This window comes from Phacochoerus africanus, chromosome 3, assembly GCF_016906955.1.
Source record: "Phacochoerus africanus isolate WHEZ1 chromosome 3, ROS_Pafr_v1, whole genome shotgun sequence".
Taxonomy (NCBI): domain Eukaryota; kingdom Metazoa; phylum Chordata; class Mammalia; order Artiodactyla; family Suidae; genus Phacochoerus; species Phacochoerus africanus.
The window spans coordinates 181,516,057-181,540,641 of NC_062546.1; the positions used below are offsets into that span (position 1 = coordinate 181,516,057).

The following is a 24,585-nucleotide window of genomic DNA, read 5'->3' on the forward strand; positions in this document are numbered from 1 at the left end:
AATATTATAGTGAGAGGGATATAATCTAAAAGTCATTGAAATGTCCAGGTCTATCAATTTTCTTTTATATGCTGCTAAGTGAGGGGAATTGATAAAGGCTTAGAAAGTCTTCATCCTTTTTCAAACAAAACTACTAGTGGAGAATTGCCTTGCTTTACAATAAATAGAGTATGTCTTTTATTGGTAAGTGTCCACTTCATTGATTTTTTCTTACCTTTCATTTAATTGCTTAAATTTTTTATGTCAAGTAGAATTTAAAAGATTAACTATTTTCTTACAGTAGTGAATGGATATGATCAAAAACCATTGAGAAAATAAATAGCTATGTCTTAATAGCTCTGCACCAGCAATAACTAGGTACTGTATGAGTGACCCTTGACCTCCTTAAATCCTGGTTTTATTTCTTTTTTGTAAAATTTTTATTATAGCCGATTTACAATTTTCTGTCAATTTCTGCTGTATAGCAAAGTAACCCAGTTATATATATATATATATATATATATATATATATATATATTCTTTTTCTCATATTATCTTTCATCATGTTCTATCACAGGTGATTGGATATAGCTCCCTATGCTGTATAGCAGGGCCTCATTGCTTCTCCACTCCAAATGCAAGTTTGCATCAGCTAAATCCAAACTCCCAATTCTTCTCACTCCTTCCCCCCCACCCCCGAAAACCACAAGTCTGTTTTCTATGTCCATGAGTTTGTTTCTATTCTGTAGATAGACTCATTTGTGCCATATATTTGATTCCAGATATAAGTGATATCATACGGTATTTGTCTTTCTTACTTACTTCACTTGGTATGAGAATCTCTAGTTCCATCCATGTAGCTGCAGATGGCATTATTTTGTTCTTTGTTATGGCTGAGTAGTGCTCCATTATATATATGTACTACATCTTCATTAATTCATCTGTCAGTGGACATTAGGTTGTTTCTATGTCTTGGCTATTGTGAATAGTGCTGCAATGAACATAGGGATGCTTGTATCTTTTTGAATTTAAGTTTTGTCCATGTAAATGTCCAGGGGTAGAAATGCTGGCTCATATGGTAGCTTTCCAAGTTACCTCCATACCGTTTTCCATAGTGAATGGAATTTCACCAATTTACATTCCCACCAACAGTGCAGGGTTCCCTTTTATCCACACCCTCTCCAGCATTTGTTATTTGTAGACTTATTAATGATGGCTGTTCTGACCTGTGTGATGTGGTACCTCATTGTAGTTTTGATTTATATTTCTCTAATAATTAGTAATGCTGAACATTTTTTCATGTGCCTGTGGCCATATGTATGTCTTATTTGGAAAAATGTCTATTCAGGTCTTCTGCCCATTTTTCAATTTTTTGTTGTTGTTGAGTTATATGAGTTGTTTGTATATTTTAGAGATTAAGCCCTAGTTGGTTGCATTGTTTGAAACTATTTTCTCCCATTTTATAGGTTGTCTTTTTTTTATGGTTTCCTTTGCTCTACAAAATCCTGTAAACTGTATTAGTTCCCTTTGGTTTATTTTTGTTTTTATTTTTATTTCCTTGGGAAACTAACCTAAGAAAACATTTGTAAGGTTGATGTCAGAGAATGTTTTGCCTGTGTTCTCTTCTAGGAGTTTTGTGGTGTCTTATATTTATGTCTTTAAACCATTTTATGTTTATTTTTGTGAATTTTGTGAAGGTGTGTTCTAGTTTCATTGATGTATATTCAGCGGTCCAATTTTCCCAGCACCATTTGCTAAAGAGACTTTTTCCCGTTTTATATTTTTGCCTCCTTCGTTGAAGATTAATTGACCATAGGTGTCTGGGATTGTTTCTGGGTTCTCTATTCTGTTCCATTGGTCTGTATGTCTGGTTTTGTACCAGTACCACATTGTCTTGATTAAGGTAGCTTTGTAGTATTGTCTGAAGTCTGGGAGAATTATGCCTCCTGCTTGGTTTTTGTTCCTCAGGATTGCTTTGGCAATTCTGGGTCTTTTACGGTTCTATATAAATTTTTGGGTTGTTTGTTCTAGTTCTGTGAAAACATGTCACGTGTAATTTGATAGGTATTGCATTGAATCTGTAGATTGCTTTGGGTACTATGGCTATTTTAAATATATTAATTCTTCCAATCCAGGACTATGGGATCTCTTTACATTTCTTTTCATCCTCTTTAATTTCCTTGATTAATGTTTTATAGACTTTAGCATATAAATCTTTCACCTCCTTGGTTAGGTTTATTACTAGGTGTTTTATTGTTTTGGGTGTGATTTTAAAAGATATTATATTTTTATATTCATTTTCTAATATTTCATTGTTAGTATACAGACATGCAGTCAATTTCTGAATGTTTATCTTGTATCCTGCTACTTTGCTGAATTTGTTGATCAGTTCTAGTAGTTTTTGTTTGGAGTCCTTATTGTTTTCTGTATGTGGTATCATGTCATATTAATACAGTGACAGTTTTACCTCTTCCAATTTGGATACATTTTATTTCTTTTGATTGTCTGATTGCTGTGGCTATGATTTCCAATATTATGTTGAATAAAAATAGTGAGAGTGGGCATCTTTGTCATATTCCTGATTTTGGTGGGAAGGCTTTCAGCTTTTCTCCACTGAGTATTATATTGTCTGTAGGTTTGTCATAAATGGCTTTTATATACTTTGGTAAGAGTTTTTATCCTGGTTGAATTTCGATTAGCATCTGTTTAGGCTCCTGAGGACTATGGGAGCCACTATCATGCATTCTAGAGAAATAGAAGTATAGGCAACCCAGCTGTATGCTCTTGGTGTCAGTAAGAGAACCTGTCTGCCCTCCAGAAATGTGCATGGGAAACAGAAAGGCACCATTAGAAAAGTGTTTATTGTCTTCCTAAAAGGAAGATTTGTCTAAGAGAACACAAATGAATTGGATCATTATTCCCACTTCTCAGAAAAAGTCTGGGCAAGAGAGGGATGTAGACTTCATTCGCTGCTTTGAAACAAGTTTATTAAGGCTGTCGTAGTGTGATTTTTATAAATGAAGGAAGAATCAGTGTATTACTTAAAGGGTTATTTTACTTGGGAATTACAAATAGTAATAGGTTACTTTCATTTTTAATGAGTAGAGACAATAAGACATTGCCAAACATCTCAGTGTCTGTGGTCTTATCTACACCAGTTTGAAATTTGGATGTCTTAACACACACACACACACACACACACACACACACACACACACACACACACACACAAGTCAAATATATCTCAGTGGCTTAAGCAGAAAAAAACAAAAACAAATATATCACATACACTGTGGGTCAACAAAGGGGCTCTGCTCATGATAATTATTTGGGAATACAGGCTGATGAAGTGCTTGTCATGTGCTTTCATAGTATCAGAAGGAGGTACCAAAGAAGTGGTCTTCCCACAAGTGCCTCATGTGGCTTCTGCTCACATTTCATTGGTCAGATAAATCACATGGACACACCACGTTCAAGAGGGCAGAGATGTGTAGTCCTATCCTGTATTATTTCTACATCATAAGTATATTTGATAACATGCTTTTCTAAATGTTAAAAGTAATCTCAGTCCCTTTTAGAAAGATTTGAGAATGAAGAAATGACTATAAAATAAAATAGCACACAGAGTTAGTTACTATTTTTATTTTGATATACTTTCTTTTAGTTCCACACACATATATGTATGCAGGTATGTAATTTATTTTTATTCCATATTAGTGGATATTTTTTATGTCCATAAATGTTCTTTGTAAATTTAATTATTAACAGCTAAATTGTGTCCCAATACCTGGAGGTATGGAATTCTATTATTCAGTTAACTAATCCCTATTTATTGAAATTTAGGTGTTTCTTGTACTTTGCTGCAATAAATAGTGGCCCATGGATATCTTTATATATACATCCTAACACATTCATATGAATGTTTTCTTCAAATACATTTTTAGAAATAACCTTATTGATAGAAGGTATTTTGTCATTTCTTAATATTATGCATATTAAGATTTCCTTCTAGACAGTTTATATAATTTTATATTACTGCTTAAAGTGTATGAGAGTACCTCACCAATTTTCTCACTTAAAAATATAGTTTACCAATTTGCAAATGATTATCATATTGTTTGTTATTACGAATGTATTAGATTATTAGAGAGACTGACCCTTTACATGTTAACCGACTACTTTATGGGTGACTTGTGTATTCATAGACTTTGTATCTTTTTCTTCAAGACAGTTTACTTTTTTATGACTGATTTTAAGTCATCTTTATGTGTAATTTATATATTATAAATTATTTTATATGCCAACATTTTCCTTGCAGTTTTCCCTTTGATTTCTTTTAATTTTAGAAGTTTAAAAATTGTGCTGTCAATTATAACTATCTTTTACTTCACTATTTCTTTCTTAATATTATGCTTAGGATTTCTATATTCCAAAATTATATAAATATTTATATATTATTTCTGATTCATAATTTTTTAAAAATATTGAACTCTAATTCATCTAGAATTAATTTGGGAGAAGGATAAAATGCAATATTCTACCTTTTCCTCCTGAATAATTAAACCAGTTTTCATAACAATTTTTATTCAATAATCAGTATTGGATCTTCTGGAGACTCAGTCATCAAAAATGCTGACTTAGGAGTTCCCATTGTGGCTCAGTGAGTTAAGAACCCAACATAGTATCTGTGAGGATGCAGGTTTGATCCCTGGCTGTCACAAGGTGGGTTAAGGATCTGGTATTTCTGTGGCTGTGGTGTAGATTTCCAGCTGTAGTTCCAATCTGAGCCCTAGCCTGAGAACTTCCATGTGCTGCAGGTGAAGCACTAAGAAGAAAAATATATTCACACTTATCCCTAATAAGACCAACAGAGAGATCTCATCTGAGACAAAGATCTGCATTAAAAATTATAGTGCTACTGTGCAGAAGGTCATATTTTTTTTTATTTTTGCCTTTTTAGGGCTGCACCCACAGCATATGGAAGTTCCCAGGCTAGTGATTGAATTGGAGCTACAGCTGAAGGCCTATTCCACAGCCACAGCAATGCTAGACTTGAGCCACATCTGCCACCTACACCACAGCTCATAGCAATGCCAGATTCTTATGGAGTGAGGCCAGTGATTGAACCCACATCCTTATGGATACTCCTCAAATTCTTTACCTCTGAGCCACAATGGGAACTCCCAGGAGGTCTCAATACAGAACTTTACTGGTGTAGTTAAGAAAAGGTTCTTAATTTATCCGGTTGTGGTACTTTATGACTTATAGCAGATTAGAAACCACACAAAAATGGATCAAGAAAAGAGCAGAAATTGCTATGATTATTATAATTAGAAGGCATAAAGACTAAAAAAATAGACAAAGTTGTATTGTTGAACAGTAGTATTAATAATGATTACCAAGGCATTAAAGAAAAAAGGTTTCATTACCTTTACTGTTTCTGTTAAGAAGCCCATTTTTTAAAAAAGAAAAACTTTTAAAACAACAGGCCTTGATGAAAGAACTTGGGGGTGGGGTAAAATATGGTAAAATGAGAAAGATTTTGGAGTCAAACAAAGTTTGATTTTAATGTGCTTTTTTTAACCTTACAGATTTGTAACATTGGGAAAAGGGTTAGATTATTTTAGACTAATTTTTCCCATCTGTAAAATGAGGATGATAAATGATCCTTGTATGGCCATGGGGAAATTAAAATGATTTACAGTTTCACTATGTTCATCCCTTATCCACCTCCTACTCACCCCAAGCCTGCTTCAAGGTGAGTTTCCAAGTTTCTGAAAATTTCAGGTAGATATGACATTGTCCTAAGCAATTTCAGGAGCTGTTTGTTTGTAGTTTATAGTTAAAACAAATTATTCTTTTAAGCTAGAAGAAAAGTTAGGTCTTAAGTATTTCATCAGTGCATCTTAGTTAAAAGTGTCCAGTTGGAGACACAAGAATACTATCACAGATACTGGAGCCAAAGGGCAAAGTAGAAATAACCGAGGCTTTAAGGCCAGGAAGATGGAATCTGACTCCTGGTCCCAGCAACACCAGTTAGTCATTATCCTACCTGAGCTCAATTTTTGTCCATCTGTAAAAAAGAGATGATATCCAACATGCAGAACTCTTGTGAGTATCTGAGATAGTATATAGGTAGGTTATTAAATAAATGATAGGTATTATTATTTTCACTATTAATCTTAATTCATTTTAATGGTCTTGTCTATTCCTCTGAAGTTTTAGTGAACTATTTAAAATGAGGTTAGTTATTGTGAACACAAATTAATATATATGATAAATGAAAAAGGTGAGAAGTTCTAAAACATTTTTTAACATTATAAAAAATGTTAAAAAAAATTTCAGCTGAGTTCCTGACTGGCTAGTGTTTTATTATATCCTTTTGATGATACTTCACTGAGACAAATAATGAAAGAATATAATGAATCATATAAATTCCTTGCATTATAATTATTTTTATTAATGTAAATTCATTGTAATATTATAAAGATTAAGATATTGGATATTGAATACCTATAATTTATTCATTTTCTCCAGTTCTGATTATATGGCATTTAAATTTCAGTTATTATAATTATGCTTAATGCTTTTAAATCTGTTAGCTAAGTTTGTTAAATTTTGAAAGATAAGATTTTCATGAAATTCAGTGGCTCTCAAATTTTAGCAAGCATCCAAATCACCTGAAGATCTCATTATAAATACAGATCGTTGGACCCTGTTCCCAGAGTTTCTGATTTAGTAAATTTGGACTGGGGTTTGTGGATTTGTACTTTAATTAATTTCTCAGCTGATGTGGATACACTGCTCAAAGGACTACTCTTTGAGAATTACTGAAATTAATTAATGGAAGTTAGTTTTCAAATAATATTATTATTCAGCATAGTAAAAAGTACATTCATTTAACTTCACAACTTAAATTTACTTGAAGCACTACAATTCTTGTCTTTACCTTTAATAATATTCTAAGAGTATTTCTTAATAATTTATTTCCTTCAAAATCCTATACATACTAAGAGGAAGTATAAATCTGGCTGTCAATCTCTGTTTTTAAATCAAGCAAATCTTTGATCTCTGTTCTATTAATAAATTTATGGCACAAATAAGCAGTTTAGTCTAGAGATATACTTTAAAAATGTGACAAACTAGGAGTTTCCAAGTGCTTTTTTTAATTTTTATTTTTTACAGTCACATGGAAATTCCTGGGCTAGGGTCCTAATCGGAGCTGTAGTTGTAGGCCTACCCCACAGCCATGGCTATAGCTGTAGCTGTTAGCCTACCCCACAGCCATGGCAACACCAGATACAAGCCTCATCTGCAACCCTCACTGAAGCTTGCAACAAAGCCAGATCTTTAACCCACTGAGTGAGGCCAGGGATGGAACTCATATCCTTACAGATGCTATGTTGAGTTCTTAACCTGCTGAGCTACAACAGGAACTCCATATGTTTTGTTTTGTTAGTCTTTTAACTTTAGCCTAATTTGATCTGGGTCAAAGTAAAGGATGACTTAGTGAAAATGCACCAAAACTATTTGCTTGATGTAATTATACACAGTAGAAAATTTAAAGAATGATTAGATACTTTTAGGAGTATTAGATCAAAGATGCCTAAATACATGTGAAAACAGCCTTTTGCAAATATAATCCTCCTTACAACCTGAAGTCACCACAGTGTAAACAAACATAAAAGTCAAGCAGTTGAATGTATAAATAAGGAAGGACTTTCCCTGCCTCACTCTTATGTTCATACTTGGACTGTGAATATCACTTAGCTCAGTCAAGTCTTGGACATAATGTCACCTGTCTGTCATTGCTAGGTAGTAATGTGTGAAGTTTGTCATCAGGTAATAGAATACTTGAGTGATGAATGCAATAATGAGGGCACAAAAGCCTGTACAAAACTTACTTTATTTCTGATAAATTCCTCTCACCATGGAAATTTAGGACAAGGAGAGAAAAATCACATTTGAACAATTTTTTTTGCCATATTCATTAAATGCACTATTTGAAAACATTCATCTTTTGACCTTGTATTTTTAAAAATTAATATAAATGACTGATTATTAAGTATCATCATTTTCAACTGTATTGGCCAATGTAAACATTAGCTGAAATGAGAGATAAGCCCCCAAATCCAAAGTGTTTTTACAACTAAGGTTCATTCTGACTGGACAGTGTAACTCCCCAGTGTGGCTCTCCTCCATTCAGTGACTTGGGTATAGGGGTAGCCGTCTGGTGGCTACACTGTCTGGAATATAGACCTCCAAAGTCACTGTGGAAGGGGGATGGTGAACTACGTTGGGATATTTAAAGGCTAGGACTGGAAGTGGCTTCCATCATTTCTACTAACATCCCATTTTTCAAAACCCAGTAACTTTAACTCAGATTAACTGCAAGGGAGGCAGCGAGATGTAGAGAAGCTCTTGATGGTCTCTATAGCTAGCTGCCAAATTTGTTTTATTTGACAAGTCATTGAAAACAGGTTTTTAACTGCATCATATCCAGGTAAGCCACAGTTTGAAAATACTAGTTAAAACGAGATGGCCTTAATATGTGTATGTTAGATTCTTTATATATATTACTTTAATTGAATACTTAAGAAAAGAATACATATATGTGATAAAATATCCAAACAGTAAAGAAAGATATGATGTCAAATGTAATTAATCTATTCCCTTTGCTTTGATCTCTACTCTATCCATTGGTAACAATGGGTTTTTTTGCTTTCTTTGTTTTGTTTTTGGTTTAAAACCCTTATTTATTAGCTCACAGATCTGGAGGGCAGAAGTCTGAAATCAAGGTGTCAGGGCTGGTTTCTTCTGGAGCCTCTGGAGGAGAATCCTTTCCTGGACTTTTCCAACTTGAGAGGCTGCTTAGATTCCTTGGCTCATGGGCTCTTCCTCCATCTTCACAGTACATCACAGTAAATTCTTTTTCCATCATCACTTCCCCTTCTATGATCCTGAAACTCCTGCCTCCACATTTTAATTTTCTTCTTTAATATTTTAATTTTTAAAGATTTGTTCTTTTTTAAGTTTACTTTTTCCTTTTTAAAATTGAAGTATAGTTGATTTATAGTGTTTTAGCTCTACAGCCAAATGATTCATATATATGTGTGTATATACATATATATTTATGTATATTCTTTTTCAGATTCTTTTCCATTATGGGTTATTATACTGAATAGCATTCCCTGTGCTATAAGTTGTCATCGTTCACAACAATCTGAACTCAGGCCTGTGCCTGGAGGTCAACTTAAGAAAAACACAGAGATGGCTAATGCTGTGAAAAGCAAGAGCCCCGAGCAAATTCAGTGTCTGTCTTTTATTAGGATTGGGCACAAAGGCTACATGCAGAAGTGTGGGAAGCAGAACTTTCAAAAAGATTATAGATACATTTTGCTAAACCAGCACAGGGAGCTTCAATGCTATCTCCTGATGAGAAAATCATTAGCAACAAATTCATAAGAGCATTTATCTAGGACATAATGCAACTTCCTGCAGAACAGCAAAGAGACTGCTTTGGCCCCTTATTTTGTCTTAGCAAAGCAGTATCTGTTCTTTCCTAGCACATCCCTTTTGGCACTCCAAGAGGGAGTCATGATTTTTCATGACCAAGCATTCAGGCTCAAGATCTATGGCCCTGCTTTCTTCCACCCATAGTAAGTAGGCTTGTTCATTATTTATTTTATATACAGTAGTGTATATATCTTAATCTCACATTCCCATTTTACCCCTCTGCTCTTTCCCCTTTGGTAACCATAAGTTTGTTTTCTATGTCTGTGAATGTATCTCTGTTTGGTAAATAAGTTCACTTGCATCATTTTTTTAAGATTATGCATATAAGTGATATAATTTGATGTCTGTCTTTGACTTACTTCACTTTGTATGATAATCTCTAAGTCTATCCATATTGCTTAAAATGGTATTAATTCATTATTTTTTATGGCTGAGTAATATGCCATTGTCCATATATACCATATCTTTATCTATTCGTTGATATTTGGGTTACTTCCATAGCTTAGCTATCATAAATAGTGCTTCTATGTACATTCATAGCTGCCTCCCTATTTTGAAAATTTTATATATATTTTTGAAATAAAGCTCAGTTATAATATTAGTTTCAGGTGTACAACAGTGATTCAATGTTTTTATATATTATACACCATTTAAAGTTATAAAATATTGGCTACATTCCCTATACTGTACAATATATCCCTATAGCTTATTTAGTTTAGACTGAAGTTTGTAATATTCAACCCCTGTCTTTCCCCTCCACCCTTTCCTCTCCTCACTGGTAACCACAAGTTCATTCAGTGTATATGAATCTGTTTCTGTTTTGCCATATTCATTTGTTTAAGTTTATTTATTTATTTGTTTGTTTTTGGTCTTTTGTCTTTTTAGGACCGCACCCACAGCATATCAAGGTTCCCAGGCTAGGGGTCGAATTAGAGCTACAGCTGCCAGCCTACACCACAGCCACAGAAATGCAGGATCCAAGCTGCATTTGGGACCTACACCACAGCTCACCATAACGCCAGAGTGAGGCCAGGGATCGAACCCTCAAGCTCATGGCTCCTAGTTGGATTTGTTTCCACTGTGCCATGATGGGAATGCCTATTTTAATATTTAGATTCTACCTATATGTGATAGCAGAGTTTTTGTCTTTCCCTTTCTGGCACTCCTGGTTCATCCACATTATTGCAAATGAAAATAATTCCTTCTTTTTATGGCTGAGTAATATTCCATTGTATTTATACCATGTCTTTATCCATTCATCTGTTGTTGGACAATTAAGTTGCTTCCATATCTTGGCTGTTGTAAATAATGATGCCATGAACAAGGGCATGCATATATCTTTTTATTAGTATTTTTTTTCTTCAGATATATTCACAGTAGTAGAAATGCTATATCACATGGTAGTCTTATTTTCAGTTTTTTGAAGAACCTTCATTCTGTTTTCCATAGTGGCTGCACCAATTTACATTCCCACAAGCAGTGTACTTGAGTTCCCTTTTCTTCATGTCCTTGACATTGTTTATCATTTTTAGACAGATTTATGAGACAGTTTATCATTCTGACAGATATTAGGTGATAGCTCATTGTGGTTTTGATTTGCATTTATCTGATTAATAGTGATGTTGAGCATCCTAACAGGTACTTATTGCCATTTATGTATCTTATTTAGAAAAATTTACTATTCAGGTCTTCTGTCCATTATTTAATTGGATTGCTTAGTTTTTTGATATTAAGTTGTACGTGCTACTTATATATTTTGGATATTAACCCCTTATTCATCATATCATTTATTTTTTCCCATTCAGTTGGTTATTTTTCTGTTTTGTTAATGTTTCCTTTGCTGTGCAAGTTTTTAAATTTAAATAGGCCACAATTGCTTATTTTAGCTTGTTTCTTTTTCCCTTAGGAGACTAATTAAAAAAATCAACACATAGGTTCCCTATTCTGTTCCACTAATCTGTATTTCTGCTTTTTTTTTTTCTCCATACCATACTATCTTGATTAGTGTGCCTTTGTGTACAGTCTGAAGTCAGGGAGTGTGATAACTTCAGCTTTGTATTATTATTTTTTTACCTGAGATTGCTCTGCCCATTTGGGTTCTTTCTTTCTTTTTTTTTTGATTCCATATAAGTTTTAGAATTATTTGTTCCAATTCTGTGAAAAATGTCATGAGTTTTTTGATAGCGATTGTATTAAGTCTATAGATCACTTGAGGTAGTGTGGACATTTTAACAACATTAATTCTTCCAGTCTATGCACACCAGATATCTTTCAATTCCTTGGTATCATCTTCAGTGTTCTTCATGAATGTCTTACAATTTTCAGGGTATAAGTCTTTTACCTACTTGGTTAAGTTTATTCCAAGGTATTTTATTTTATTTTAGTTGAGGTTTTAAATGAGATTGTTTTCTTTTCTCTCTTTGATATTTCATTATTAGTGTGTAGAAAGGCAGACCTCTGTATATTACTCTTGTGTCCTGCAGCTTTACTGAGTTGCTTTATTAGTTCTAAAAGTTTTTTTGGTGAAGATTTAAGGGTTTTTTATATATAGTATCATGTCATATTCAAATAGTGAATTTTATTTCTTTCCTTCCCATTTGGATACCTTTTCTTTTTCTTGTCTGGTTTAAGTGCTAGGAGTTTATAATATTATGTTAAACAGAAGTGGTAAGACTGGGCATCCTTGTCTTGTTCCTGATTTTAGGCAAAAAACTTTCAGGTTCTCAGTGTTGAATATAATGTTTGCTGTGGGTTTGTCATAAATGGACTTTATTAAGTTGAGATATGTTGCCTCTGTACAAATTTTGATGAAAGTTTTCATCATGAATAGATGTTGAGTTTACATTTGTTGAAACTTTTCTTGTGGCGTAACAAGCGATTGATTCTAAAGGATGTTCCGCATCAGTTGAAAAGAATATGTATTCTGCTGGTTTGGGATGCAATGTGCTGTAAATATTTATTAAGTTCAACTGATCTAATGTGTCACTGAAGACTACTGTTTCTTTATTTTCTATCTGGATGACTTATCCATTAATGTAAGTAGTGTGTAAATAACCCTAGTATTATTGTATCATTGTTAGTTTCTCTCTTTATGTCTCCCTTAATGTTTTCTTCATATATTTAGGTGTTCCTCTATTAGCACTTATATGTAATGATTGTTATATCCCCTTCTTATATTTATCCCTTTGTCATTGTATAGTACCCTTTGTCTTTTGCTACAGAATTTGTTTTAATGTCTATTTTGTCTGATATGATATTGCTACCCCATCTCTCATTATTTCCATTTGCATGAATATCTTTTCCTGTCTCCTCACTTGCGGTCTGTGTATGTCTTTAGCTCTTTAGTGGTTCTCCTAGCATCATACCTCAGGGCTGGAGCACTCAATCTGTGGTTCCAACTGCCCACTCCCTGGGAGGGGCCCCCAAGCCCATATAATCCTTCTCCTCTTCTTTGTTCCTTCCTAGAGTCTCAGGTCCCAATCTGATCACCTCTCTTCCTGTCCTACTTTGCTATGTGTGGGTCTTTCTTACACTCTTGTTTGTATAAGAGTCTTTCTACCAGTCTACAGTTTGTTTTCAGTGAGAATCGGGTCCACATGTGGATATATTTTTGATGTGTTTGTGGGGGCCTGTGAGCTCCACACCCTCCAAAGTCCACCATCTTGATCTCTTCCTGGTGATCACTGTTAAGATTCTTACTTTCTCTGTCTCTCCTTAAAATATTTCATACATACATTATCACTTAGATATGTAGAACTTTTTTTTATATTTTGTGAAAATGGAATGATTTTCCTTATTTGCCACTCTGTAAATTTCTTTTTAAAATTAACAATATATCAAGTATAATTTTGTATAAGTATATATAAATTTAGAATGATATTCAAAATGTTTAACAACCATTAAAGCATGAGCACTGACCAGTCAGCACTGATGATGGATGTAGGGTGGGAGAATGAGCCTGGAGGCCCAGATGTGCTAGGAACTACCTTAATTCAGACAAGATAATGAATACGTCAGGGGTAGGAGGGTACCCAAAGGAGGAACTAGAGTGGTGGGTCTGAGAGGAACATGGAGTATGTACTAAGGATATCAGCTGTTTTCCAAATGTTGTTAAGTATCTTTCCGTATTTCAACAACCAAAAAGGCCATACTGGTGTACTAGGATTATATCAGAACTGCATGTACCTCATTCCATTTGAAGATAGTATACCAGAATAGTATGATATTTTTTTTAATTAAATCAAGGTATTGATGTACAATTAAATTGTTTTCAATATCTAATATTATAAGAAATGCTACATATTAGAAAGCACAAGCAAATCATAAAAACAACAACAAATACAAAAACAAAAAACAAAACTCATATATGTAATTTGGTGAAGCTTTGTGAGAATACCCATAAAGCAAATTCCTGGATATAAAATTGCCAAGACAATTTTTATTTTAATAGACATTTCCATTTGCCCTTTGAAAAAGCCAAATCAGTTTACATTCACCTCAAATGAGAGAATATTTTTTTCCATATCTTGGCCAACAGATTGCAATATTATGCTATCAAAACTTTTTTATTGATTAAATTCAATAACTGAATGGTTAAAGAAATAGTCCATTCTTGTTCAGTCATCATTTTGTAATAGTTGAAAAAAATTGTTAGATTTGGAATCATTTAGACTTATACTTGTTGCTTATATTTGGATTATTTACTCTGAGTTTGTTTTCTTGACTGTAAAATGGAGATATTATAAATATCAAAGCAACTTTGCCTGATTTTTTTATTCCAGATAAATTCTAGGATAATTTTTTAAGGCTTCTCAAAATTCACACTGAAGATTTTATTTGAATTGCATTAAAAATTTGTTTTTGCTTTTATTAGGGCCTCACCCATGGCACATGTAAGTTCCCAAGCTAGGGACTGAACAGGAGCTACAGCTGCTGGCCTAAGCCAAAGCCACCGCAACATGGGATATGAGCCGTGTACAACATCACAGCTCATGGCAATGCCAGATCCCCAACCCACTGAGTGAGGCCAGGGATCAAACCCACATCCTCATGGTTCCTAGTCAGATTTGTTTCTGCTGTGCCACAATGGGAACTCCCTGAATTAAATATTTAAATCAAACTTTTTAATAAGTTTGTTAATAGACTTTGAGTTCATAGAATATCGATATTAAATCAGCCCTTGATTTATATCTCTGAATAAAGTGTGTTTTTCTTTCTTTAGGTTTAATAAATTTCTTAGTAGTAATTCTTTTTCCCACTTGACTTCATACACATTATCTATCTCTATCATCTATCGATGTAATCAAAATATATACAACTAATGATAATTTTATCTACTTCATTCCAGAAGTCTTATTGGTTATTTCTTCACCTTAATGTATTCTGTATATGGCTAGTATAGCTTTTCTTTTCATTTAAGCTGTTCCTTCATGAGACTGTGAATCCTTGCAATGGAAAGAGTATATTCTACTTATATTTGTGGTCTTGTAACTAACCTAATGCCTGACACAATGTAAACACGCGAATGTAGAATGAATAATTTTGAGCTTCCAGATTCAAGATTATTCTGGGTAATTCCCATGAATATTGGCTCAGTGGAAAGCAATGAACAAGATCGAGAAGCAGATACAAGTCAATGGCATAGGGATGGAGCCTGGGTACCCAAGAGACTCCTGTGGAAGGAAGCCAAATAGATAATTGGCTTCCCAATCAGTGTAGATGCAGGGGATGCCTAACTGATATATCACTGAGATGAGAGCAAGTTACCCATCTGTTCTTTCATCCTGTGAATATAAGCAGCAAGTCTGTATTTAATCCCAACTGGCTGTCCAGTGAAGCAAGAACTCCTTTTGTTATTGATCCTGGGACAAAGAGAGATAAACAGCAGTTAACTAGATATAGGACTGATTCTGACAGGTGGGAATCATACCAAAGTCTGCTTTGCTTTAATCCATATTCCAGGAGAATATTAAACCTAGGATTTGATTAAGATAGGGTATGTTATAATAAATAGAGTATGAAATAACTCCTAATGAGTATATTCACCTTTTCTCAACAGTTGAAAGTAACATGTGCCACTAATTGCAGCAATAATAAAATTAAACACAGAAATCACTAATATTTATTAAGGATTTATTAGGTGCCAAGCACATGATCAGTGCTTCACAGAAATTATCTCACTTAATCCTCACAGCCATCTATGAATTTGGTATGATTTTGGTTGTATTTATAGGTGAGAAAATACAGCTTAAAATGTTTGTTGAAAGGCTTGGCTAAATTCAGATTCTGGTATGTGGTGAAGCTGAATTGTGAGGAAAAACAAAGATTTTCAGTCCTGACTTTTATTTCACATGGGGGACTTTAAAATAAAATAAATACCAATGTCAGAGCCTCACTTTCAGGAATTATTACTTAATTGGTCTGGGGTGGGACCTGGTTTTGGTATTTTTTTAAAAAGCTGCTGGGTGATTTCAGTGTGTACTCAAGAGTTGAGAACCACTGACCTATCAAGGCATGTTACTGAGAATTTAGCTTTGCCCTCCAGTTGTACTTTGTCAATACAAAGAAATGGTAATGGTTACATAGCTTGAAAGAATAGTTTTAAGATTTATTTTGTTTCCTCACTCCTCTATGGATTGTCCTTATATGTGTATCCCACATTTACCTCCTTGTTCTTGCCTGCCATCTTATTGGCTATTATCTCCTGAATGTTTCAGAATACAGGCTGGGTTTAGGTTTTGTGCCTAAAAGTGCATCTATGTTTCGATAGGATTGCTCTGACTAGGCCTTTACTGCTCTTGTTTTAAATAGTTGTTCAGTTATTTTATTTTCCTATATTCTTCTCAGCTGTGCCAAACAGGATATAGTTGATTAGGTTTTATTAAATCTAGTTGATCAGTTTTATTTCATGCCTCATTGTATTAGTTTTATATAATGATTGAATAGTGCTTATGCAAATTGCTATAGACAATAACTTCATGGTTTTAGATATCTACATGTAGACAAAAATTTTTATTATGACTGATTCCACTCCACCTTGCTATATTTTCTGACATAATAATTTACTCTCCCTCCATTTCCAACCCAAGCAATATTATTAAAATGAAGTATCATTGCAATAATAGGAAAATGGCTAAAAGGCATAATATATACAGTCGAGAAAAAAATGAGGTGCAAAAAGCAATACAAAAATAGTTAACCTAATCAGCTAATTGGAGAAACACCAGAAAAATGGTTTTATATATGAATTAGCGTTTTTTCAGATTTTTAACCTTATAACTTACATACTTATTATTTTTATAGTATCCTCATGCTAGAACGTAGGTTCCACAAGCGAGGCAACTTTGTCTATTTTGGTCAGTAATATAAGAACTGAAACCAAGGCCTGTCCTGAAATAGACACTCAATAATAAATATTAGCCAAAGAAATTATTAAATATGAATGTTTGTGTGTTCATGTGTACGTGCATGTGTGTGTGTGTGTGTGTGTGTGCTAGGCTACACTGCAGGAATACAAGCCCTTTACATGCTCAGCTTCAAGACTGAAGAAAGCCAGGAGTGAGGGACAGAGTGTGTGTTGAGGGGGGAGATGGTGCTGCACCACAGACCTACAAGCCCTCGGACAGAGACACATTGTGTGTGTGTGTGTGTGTGTGTGTGTGTGTGTGTGTGTGTGTGTGTGTGTGTGTCTTGGGCTGCACACTTTGCTTGCCCGGCTTCAAGACTGAAGAAAGAGCCAGGAGTGAGGGACAGAAACATCAGTGGTATAATGGATGGAGGAGCTTGTAAGTCTGAAGTAAGGTCCTGAAGCTATACCTCTTGGTGTGCGGGGGACAGTGGTGGGAAGGGCCAGTGTTCCATCCCTGGGGCAGAGGAGCTTACAAGTTACTGGGGGAATTGAGGTCAGTTACTAGAGAAAGCAGCCGAGAGCAGGCACCTCACCACCCCTTTTAAAAATTTTTTTAATTTTTTATTTGTAATTTTTTTATTGTTATTTCCCTCAACACACTTTTTTTTCCCCCACTGTACAGCATGGGGACCCAGTTACACATATATGTATACATAATTTTTTTCTCCCATTGTCGTACTGTGTTGTAAATATCTAGACATACTCAGTGCTACACAGCAGGATCTCACTGTTAGTCCTTACCAAGAGCAATAGTTTGCATCCGTTAACCTAACCCCGAGCTCTCAATCCCTCCCACTCCCTCCCCATCCCCCCTGGCAACCATAAGACTATTCTCCAAGTCCATGATTTTCTCTTCTGTGGAAAGGTTCATTTGTGCTGTATATGAGATACTAGATATGAGTGATGTCATATGGAATTTGTCTTTCTCTTTCTGAATTATTTCACTCAGTATGAGAGACTCTAGTTCCATCCATGTTGCTGCTCATGGCGTTATTTCATTCTTTTTTATGGCTGAGTAGTATTCCATTGTGTATATGTACCACATCTTCCTAATCCAGTCATCTGTTAATGGACATTTGGGTTGTTTCCATGTCTTGGCTATTGTGAATAGAGCTGAAATGAACATGCAGGTGCATGTGTCTTTTTTAAGGAAAGTTTTGTCTGGATATATGCTGAAGAGTGGGATTGCTGGGTCATATGGTAGTTCTATGTATAGATTTCTAAGGTACCTCCATACTGTTCTCTATAGTGGCTGTACCAGCTTACATTCCCACCAAAAGTGCAGGAGGGTTCCCTTTTCTCCACAACCCCTTCACCACCCCTTTGATAGGCAAAGTAAAGAGTTCTGAATAATCTCTAGCTGGGGCTTGGTGCAAGTCTATAGGGAGGTCATGTGAGTAGGGCAGGCTGTAGGTGAAGCAGCACTGGTCAAGCAGGGGATTTGCAGAGAGCAAGAGGACAGCCCTATCAAGTGGCCTGCCCATACAATGCGTGAGTGTGCCCTGTAACAAAGAAGTGATGTATACACAGTACAATATAACTGGCAGGGGTATGAATTCTTATAATAATTCTGAAAAGCAATCTGTGAAGAGGTATGTTTTTTGTTAAATGTTTATCTTATTTGGCTTATTATTTATTTACACTTCTAGAATTTTGCTTTAAGGATGCAAAGTGCAGATTTAGAGGCAAAAATTCTTTTTATAGCATTGATAGTCATAAGAGAAAAAAATAGCTGATGTGAAATAAAATATGGCATTTATCATTCTTTCAAAACAGACTGAATAATGTGAAAATGCAGTGATATAGTGTTAAATGAAAAATGGAGGGTGGATAATAGATCATTGTTTTGATTTTATAAAAATCGAGAGACGCTGGACTTCCCATTGTGACTCAGTGGTAACAAACCTGACTAGTATCTGTGAGGATGCAGGATTGATCCCTGGCCTTGCTCAGTGGGTTAAGGATCTGGCATTACCATGAGCTGTGGTGCAGTGTGCGGATGTGGCTCAGATCTCCATGTGGCTGTGGCTGGGGCGTAGGCTGTGGCGTAGGCTGGCAGCTGCAGCTCTAGTTTGACCCCTAGCCTGGGAACTTCCATATGCCACGGGTGTGGCCCTAAAAAGACAAAAAAAAACAAAAAACAAACCAAGAGAGACAATTTTTTTAAGTGAAAGTATTAATAGTAATTACATCTAGGTGGTAAGAATAACTTTAATTTTTTTCTTTGTAGAATGAATTGCATTAAATTTCTATATGAATGTATATTACTTTGCAATCAGAAAAAGACTTCATCAATGAAAATTGGCTTTATCATTTCCAACTCTGTAATGTCTCCTCCACAGGGGCAAGTCTTTTCGTTTTCTTTGTTCCTTGGTGCATTCCCCATGCCTAGAATAATGTTTGGCATAAAGTAGCAGTTATAAATATTTTTGAATAAATGAATGAGTATACTAAGAAACAGCATGTCTCCCCCTTTTAGAGGCAATTTTAAAATGTTAAGGAAAAACACATTATTTCCCTTTTTTTATGGAATCGAACAATTAATCTGCCTTCATTAAGTGTTAATTACATGCTATTAGTAGCATATCTTCTTTCAGTAAGGAGACACTACTTTTTCATGGTCTCTAGTTAGAGTTTGCTAGATGGGAAGGGAAGTGACTATCACATGGCAGGTATAGATGCTAATGTACGTGTGATTTAAAATGACAGAAATCTTTTCTCTTTAGTAAATTCCTTCACATTATCCCTGAGGCTTCAGATTTAAATAAAACTGTAATTATCAGTTATAATTATCAATTGGTTGCTGTTATTTTGTTACTCAATTAAAAGGATTTTAGTTCACCATTTTTAGAGGACAAAAGGAGTATAAAAATAATCGCACATTTTGCTGATGTTACCATTGGGGATGGAAAATAATTGAAAAAGGACAAGTGACCAATAACATGAGATAGTACTCTGTTGTGCTTCACTGTGATTCAAGAAGGGGATGTTTGCCAATACTTTTTGCTATGTAGAATACAGTTTAGACTTATACAAGAATGTATATGCCTTATTTAAAAATTTATCTTTTTTGTATATTTTCTCAAAGCTAAAATCAGGACTGAAGGACTGAAGGTATATCCTGATGGTTTATAAGAGTAATATTTACATTGTAATTTAATATTAAATAAGACTGTATCAATGTGTACAGTGAGTTGTCTGTTTTACAGAAAGGTCTTGCTTTATTTTTTCTCTAGGATTCAGAATTTCCCACAAATATGCAACCAAATCCAAACCCGTGTTTATGTAAAGAAAATATTTGTCCAGCAAAATTTGACTACAAGCTGAATAACATATTTAGACTTCACGAACTTCCAGTGAGCTGGTAGGATTCTTAATGCTTTATTAATACCTTTGAGATTGCCTAATAGTGTCTAAGTTATGATTCTTTTATTACAGCCATTCATGGTCAAAGTGGTTTGTTTTTAGCCTGTTTCCAAATTGCTACTTCTGACACTGAAAGAATCTGCTTAAAGCTGTTGCAAGAATCTCAAAACTAATTGGTTTAGGCACTTGGTGGCAGTACAGGCTAAGTGCACTATTGTGCTTATTTAATGTGGGTATTACAGTTCTGGCTTAAGGTGCAAATTGTTTTTAGAGAGGTTTGTAGGATTTATTTTAAAAATAGGATCTCAGCCACTATGCATTGCATTTGATTATTTTACTTACAATTTGACAATTTTTTTTACAAAAAAAAGTATGTTTTTTTCTCATTAACAAATAGTTTTGTTTTGAGGACCATAGCTATGTGAACCATAATTACGTCAATTTAAAGACAAAACTTACTACTTATTTGGTATTTATTAAAAATGCATTATTTCACTAATCTGCATATTTACATTCATAGGAATTTATTTAAATCTTGTAAAATATATACTTCTATTGTTCAGAGTTTTTGAGAAAGATACTTCTGGGGGAATAAATATGTGTATATTCTATCATAGAGTTCTATGGTACATTGAAATTTGAGTAAATGGTCAGCTTTTGTAGATAATCATGGATAAATCATTTTGATTATGGTTCAGGTAAGTAATATTTTATTGTATTTGTTTACATAACCCCAAGTTTACGTTATTGATCTTCGGGAAATCTAAGATTTGTACAAAAGTATATGGCAGACATTATATATAGTCGCCCCTGTTATACTTTAATGAGAACAGATGTCTCAGAATAGGTTGTAAACCAACTCTAATAACTTACATTTAGCTGTGGTGAGGATTTTTTATTTATTTTTTGTCATTCACACTGTTTCCCTTGCTCTCGATGACTGTATGTGTAATTTACTTTCTGAACTCTATTTGTTTATTTTCATGTAGCAATAATATTGTCTATGGTATCTTTCTTAAGAGCACAGGAGATAGGCTCTTACCTACCATGACCAACCAGTAGGTCAATTTATTGAACAGCTCTGTCAGTAAAAGGAATCGTAATGGTACATTCACAGCTTAAGTATTCTATTTCAACTTAAAAGGTTCATTTGCATTCACATGGCAGTCATTTCATGGAAGGCCATGGTCTTGTCTTTGATTAAGTGACTGTTTATTGGAATTCTACATCATATGTCTTGCATAAGCTATACCAATAATGCATCACTAACAATTTCAATTTTATGATTTTCTTAGTCTGAAACAAGAACTTCAAACACTCAGATGATGATCTCCTCACCGCCCATGGCATTAATTTAATTTTTATTGACAGTAATTCTCATCACACTTGTATTTCATCACCTTGATTAATATTTAATTACATTACAATAGCAAACACAACTGGCTTATGAGGAGGTTTAGTAACAAGCTCCTTTGACTCTTTGTAATCATGGGCCTTTGCTGGTGGGAGCAACCCTGGGCAAGTCTGCTGGAGCAGGGTCTGAGAGCTCCAAGTATTTTACAGAGAGAATGAGATATGTTGATCAGCGATAAAGTAGAGGTTAAGGGAGAAGTTTTTTAAAATGAAAATGTGGAGAAGAGGAAGAGGGAAACATTTAGCTCTTAGTCGAAGACAAAATCTGGATTCAGCTTGATTTATTTGCAGCCTTTGGAAAGACAGCTGCCTTGATAACTACTACTGCAGACCCAGGGAATAATTTCTCCGTCATAATCTTCACTAGCTAGCCCATTAGGAGAGAAGATTCTAGCATTATGAGATAGGTAGTAAAAAAAAAAAAATGAATCACTAGTAGAAAATATAATCACTAATCTGGAATGACATACCTCAAAGGAAGATTAAGCTGTGACTTTGAGACAGCTCATTTACCTGGGCCTTTTTTTTTCTTTCTTGTCTTGCAATTTGTCTTAGTTTCTATTTCTTTATATTGCCATTTTTTTAAACTCAGGGGTTCATTTCTCTTCCACCTATTTTATTATACTACTTTTTCTGTACTCTCAGTATGTAACATCAGTCCTTAAGTAGCCATAATGTAAATTCATTTGTAAATTTTCTAGTGTTCCTCAAATAATTTCATATTCTCTTCTCAATTTCATAGCTAAATCACCCACTCCCCCCACCCCACATATATACAGAGATGTTTGGTACTTTAATAATATGACATTTATTGACTCAATTATATGTTTCTTTAAAGAATAAAAAAAATTTCTTTATAAGAAACTGTGAATTTATTTATTTATTTTGATTTTCAATTACCATAAGTGGAAATAAAGTTCTCCTCTATGGTGTATAGTTCCTTGACTTCATCAAAATAACAATAATAGCAATAATAACAATAATGAAAGAATATCAGTAATAACAATAAACTAAGCATCTATAAATTCCAGGATGCAGCTTTTTCCCCCCATTTTTCTCTCTCTCCCTTTGTCACACACACACGCAAACACACTCACACACACACTGATGAAGCTCAGAGACCTTGAGAATACAGAGAAAGATTTTGTAGCAAGTCTGGTTAACTCAAAACCGCAAAACGTGAATGAACCACACATTATTTTAAAGAAAAAGACCGAGGAAATAGTTTCTATTTTTACAATCAACCATACACGTTTGTCAGTAACATACAACTATACAACCTATGAGTTTGGCCAAGATATTTTTCTTCCTCTGACAAGCATGACCTAGGATAATTGCTTTGAACTTAAATATTAAGATAATTAATTAGATTGTGTTTAAATGCAGAATTTGTTAATTATATGTTCTTTCCTTGTAAAAAACAGACATATTAAAATGTATTTTTACTGCTTTTTTCTAACAAGGTCATAATAAAATAAACGCATATTGAATTCCAGATAATTTTAAAATTCTTAGTGTCTTGCTAATTTGCATTTTTATAGAGTGCAATTTCATAGGTCGAAGAATCAGAGGATTTTAAATCAGATTAGTTAAGAGTTTTTAAGTTCTGAGATACATGTCTTTTTTCTACTTTATAGGATAGTTCCTTCCAACCTAGAAAATATCCTCCAGTAACTTCCATTAGTTAAAAAAATGTTTTCTTCTTGACCAGACAACAACTTCCACCAAACCTATGGTATTTCCCCAAGAGCTGCTCTACTTCTTTTCACTAAAAAAGCTGGCTATAGTGCTGACTGAACTAGCCTCCGCCCGCTCTTCTCATTCTCCCTTCCAGTGGAGCTCCCTTCCTTTGCTCTGCTCTGGAACTGCAGTTGTTGGTCATTTGCTTCATCCCAGCCCACCAACAGTGGTCACTCATCTGTTCTTGTTTGCTTCTCCTGTCAGCTGCAGTCAATACAACCCATGACCGCTGCTTTTTTTTCTCCTGACTTCCATTATTTTTAGGGTCTGGGTCTACCTGCTGATTCCTAGGTTGTCCTGCTCAGTGTCTTCTCAGAAGGCTGCTTCTCTTCTGCCAGACTTCTGGTTGATAGATTGCCCCCAGTCTCAGCATCACAGCTTCATCTTTTTGCTGCTTCACTTTCTCAGATGGCCTCTTTCATTCTTAGGCTTTATCTACTCTCCATTTAGCAATGATTCCCTTGGGGATATTGCTAATATTGACATCTTCCTTGAGCTTGGACGTCCAATAGACTTCTCCAAAGTATCATGTTCAGGAAGAACTCTGGTTTTCCCCCAGAAAATGATATTCTCATCTTCCCCATTTTTGCAAAAGCAGAATCTGAACTTATGTGAATTTACTTAATCAAAGGCCTCAGAGTAATTTTGATAACTCATTCTCTTACCCTGTAATTGCCATCATTAGATCTAGGAGTAAGTCTGATAGGCTTTATCTCCAGAATATATTTACATTTTCCACTTCTATTTATATCACTATGGCCCTCTCTCATACTATTGCAAAAGCCTACTAATTCACCCTAACTTACCCAGCAATAATTCATTTACTTCACAATAGCCAAACTGATCTTTTAAAAATGTAAATCAGATGAAAGATTTTCTGCCTTAAAGTATAATAATGTCTTCCTTTGTTTTAAAATAAGATACTATCTTGTTAATGAGGCATACCAGGCTCTGCAAGTTGAGACTGCTGCCTACCTCCCATTGGACTGACCACACGTTCTCCCAGGCCCCCTTGCCCAGGACCCTCAGCTACCCTGTCTTCTCACTATTCTGTAAACATGTCACCCTTATCGCTGCCACCAGGTCTTTACACTAGCACTTCCCTATGCTTGTGTTATTACTTCTCCGATTAGTGCATGTCTGGCTCATTCTTATCTCTAAAA

The 24,585-nt window shown here is 34.6% G+C and overlaps 1 protein-coding gene across 2 annotated transcripts in view; it reads left to right on the forward strand.

Moving 5' to 3' along the window:
• SPAG16 (sperm associated antigen 16) overlaps positions 1-20,510 on the forward strand; it is a 137,564-nt gene extending 117,054 nt beyond the window's left edge. Inside the window, exon 10 of one of the 2 annotated variants that reach the window (XM_047773421.1) lies at positions 20,140-20,510. In XM_047773421.1, the coding sequence (XP_047629377.1) occupies positions 20,140-20,271 (132 nt within the window). In that variant the 3' untranslated portion in view covers positions 20,272-20,510. The remainder of the gene's footprint in view (positions 1-20,139) is intronic. The other variant, XM_047773424.1, reaches the window with a different exon arrangement.
• Positions 20,511-24,585: the final 4,075 nt, after the last annotated feature.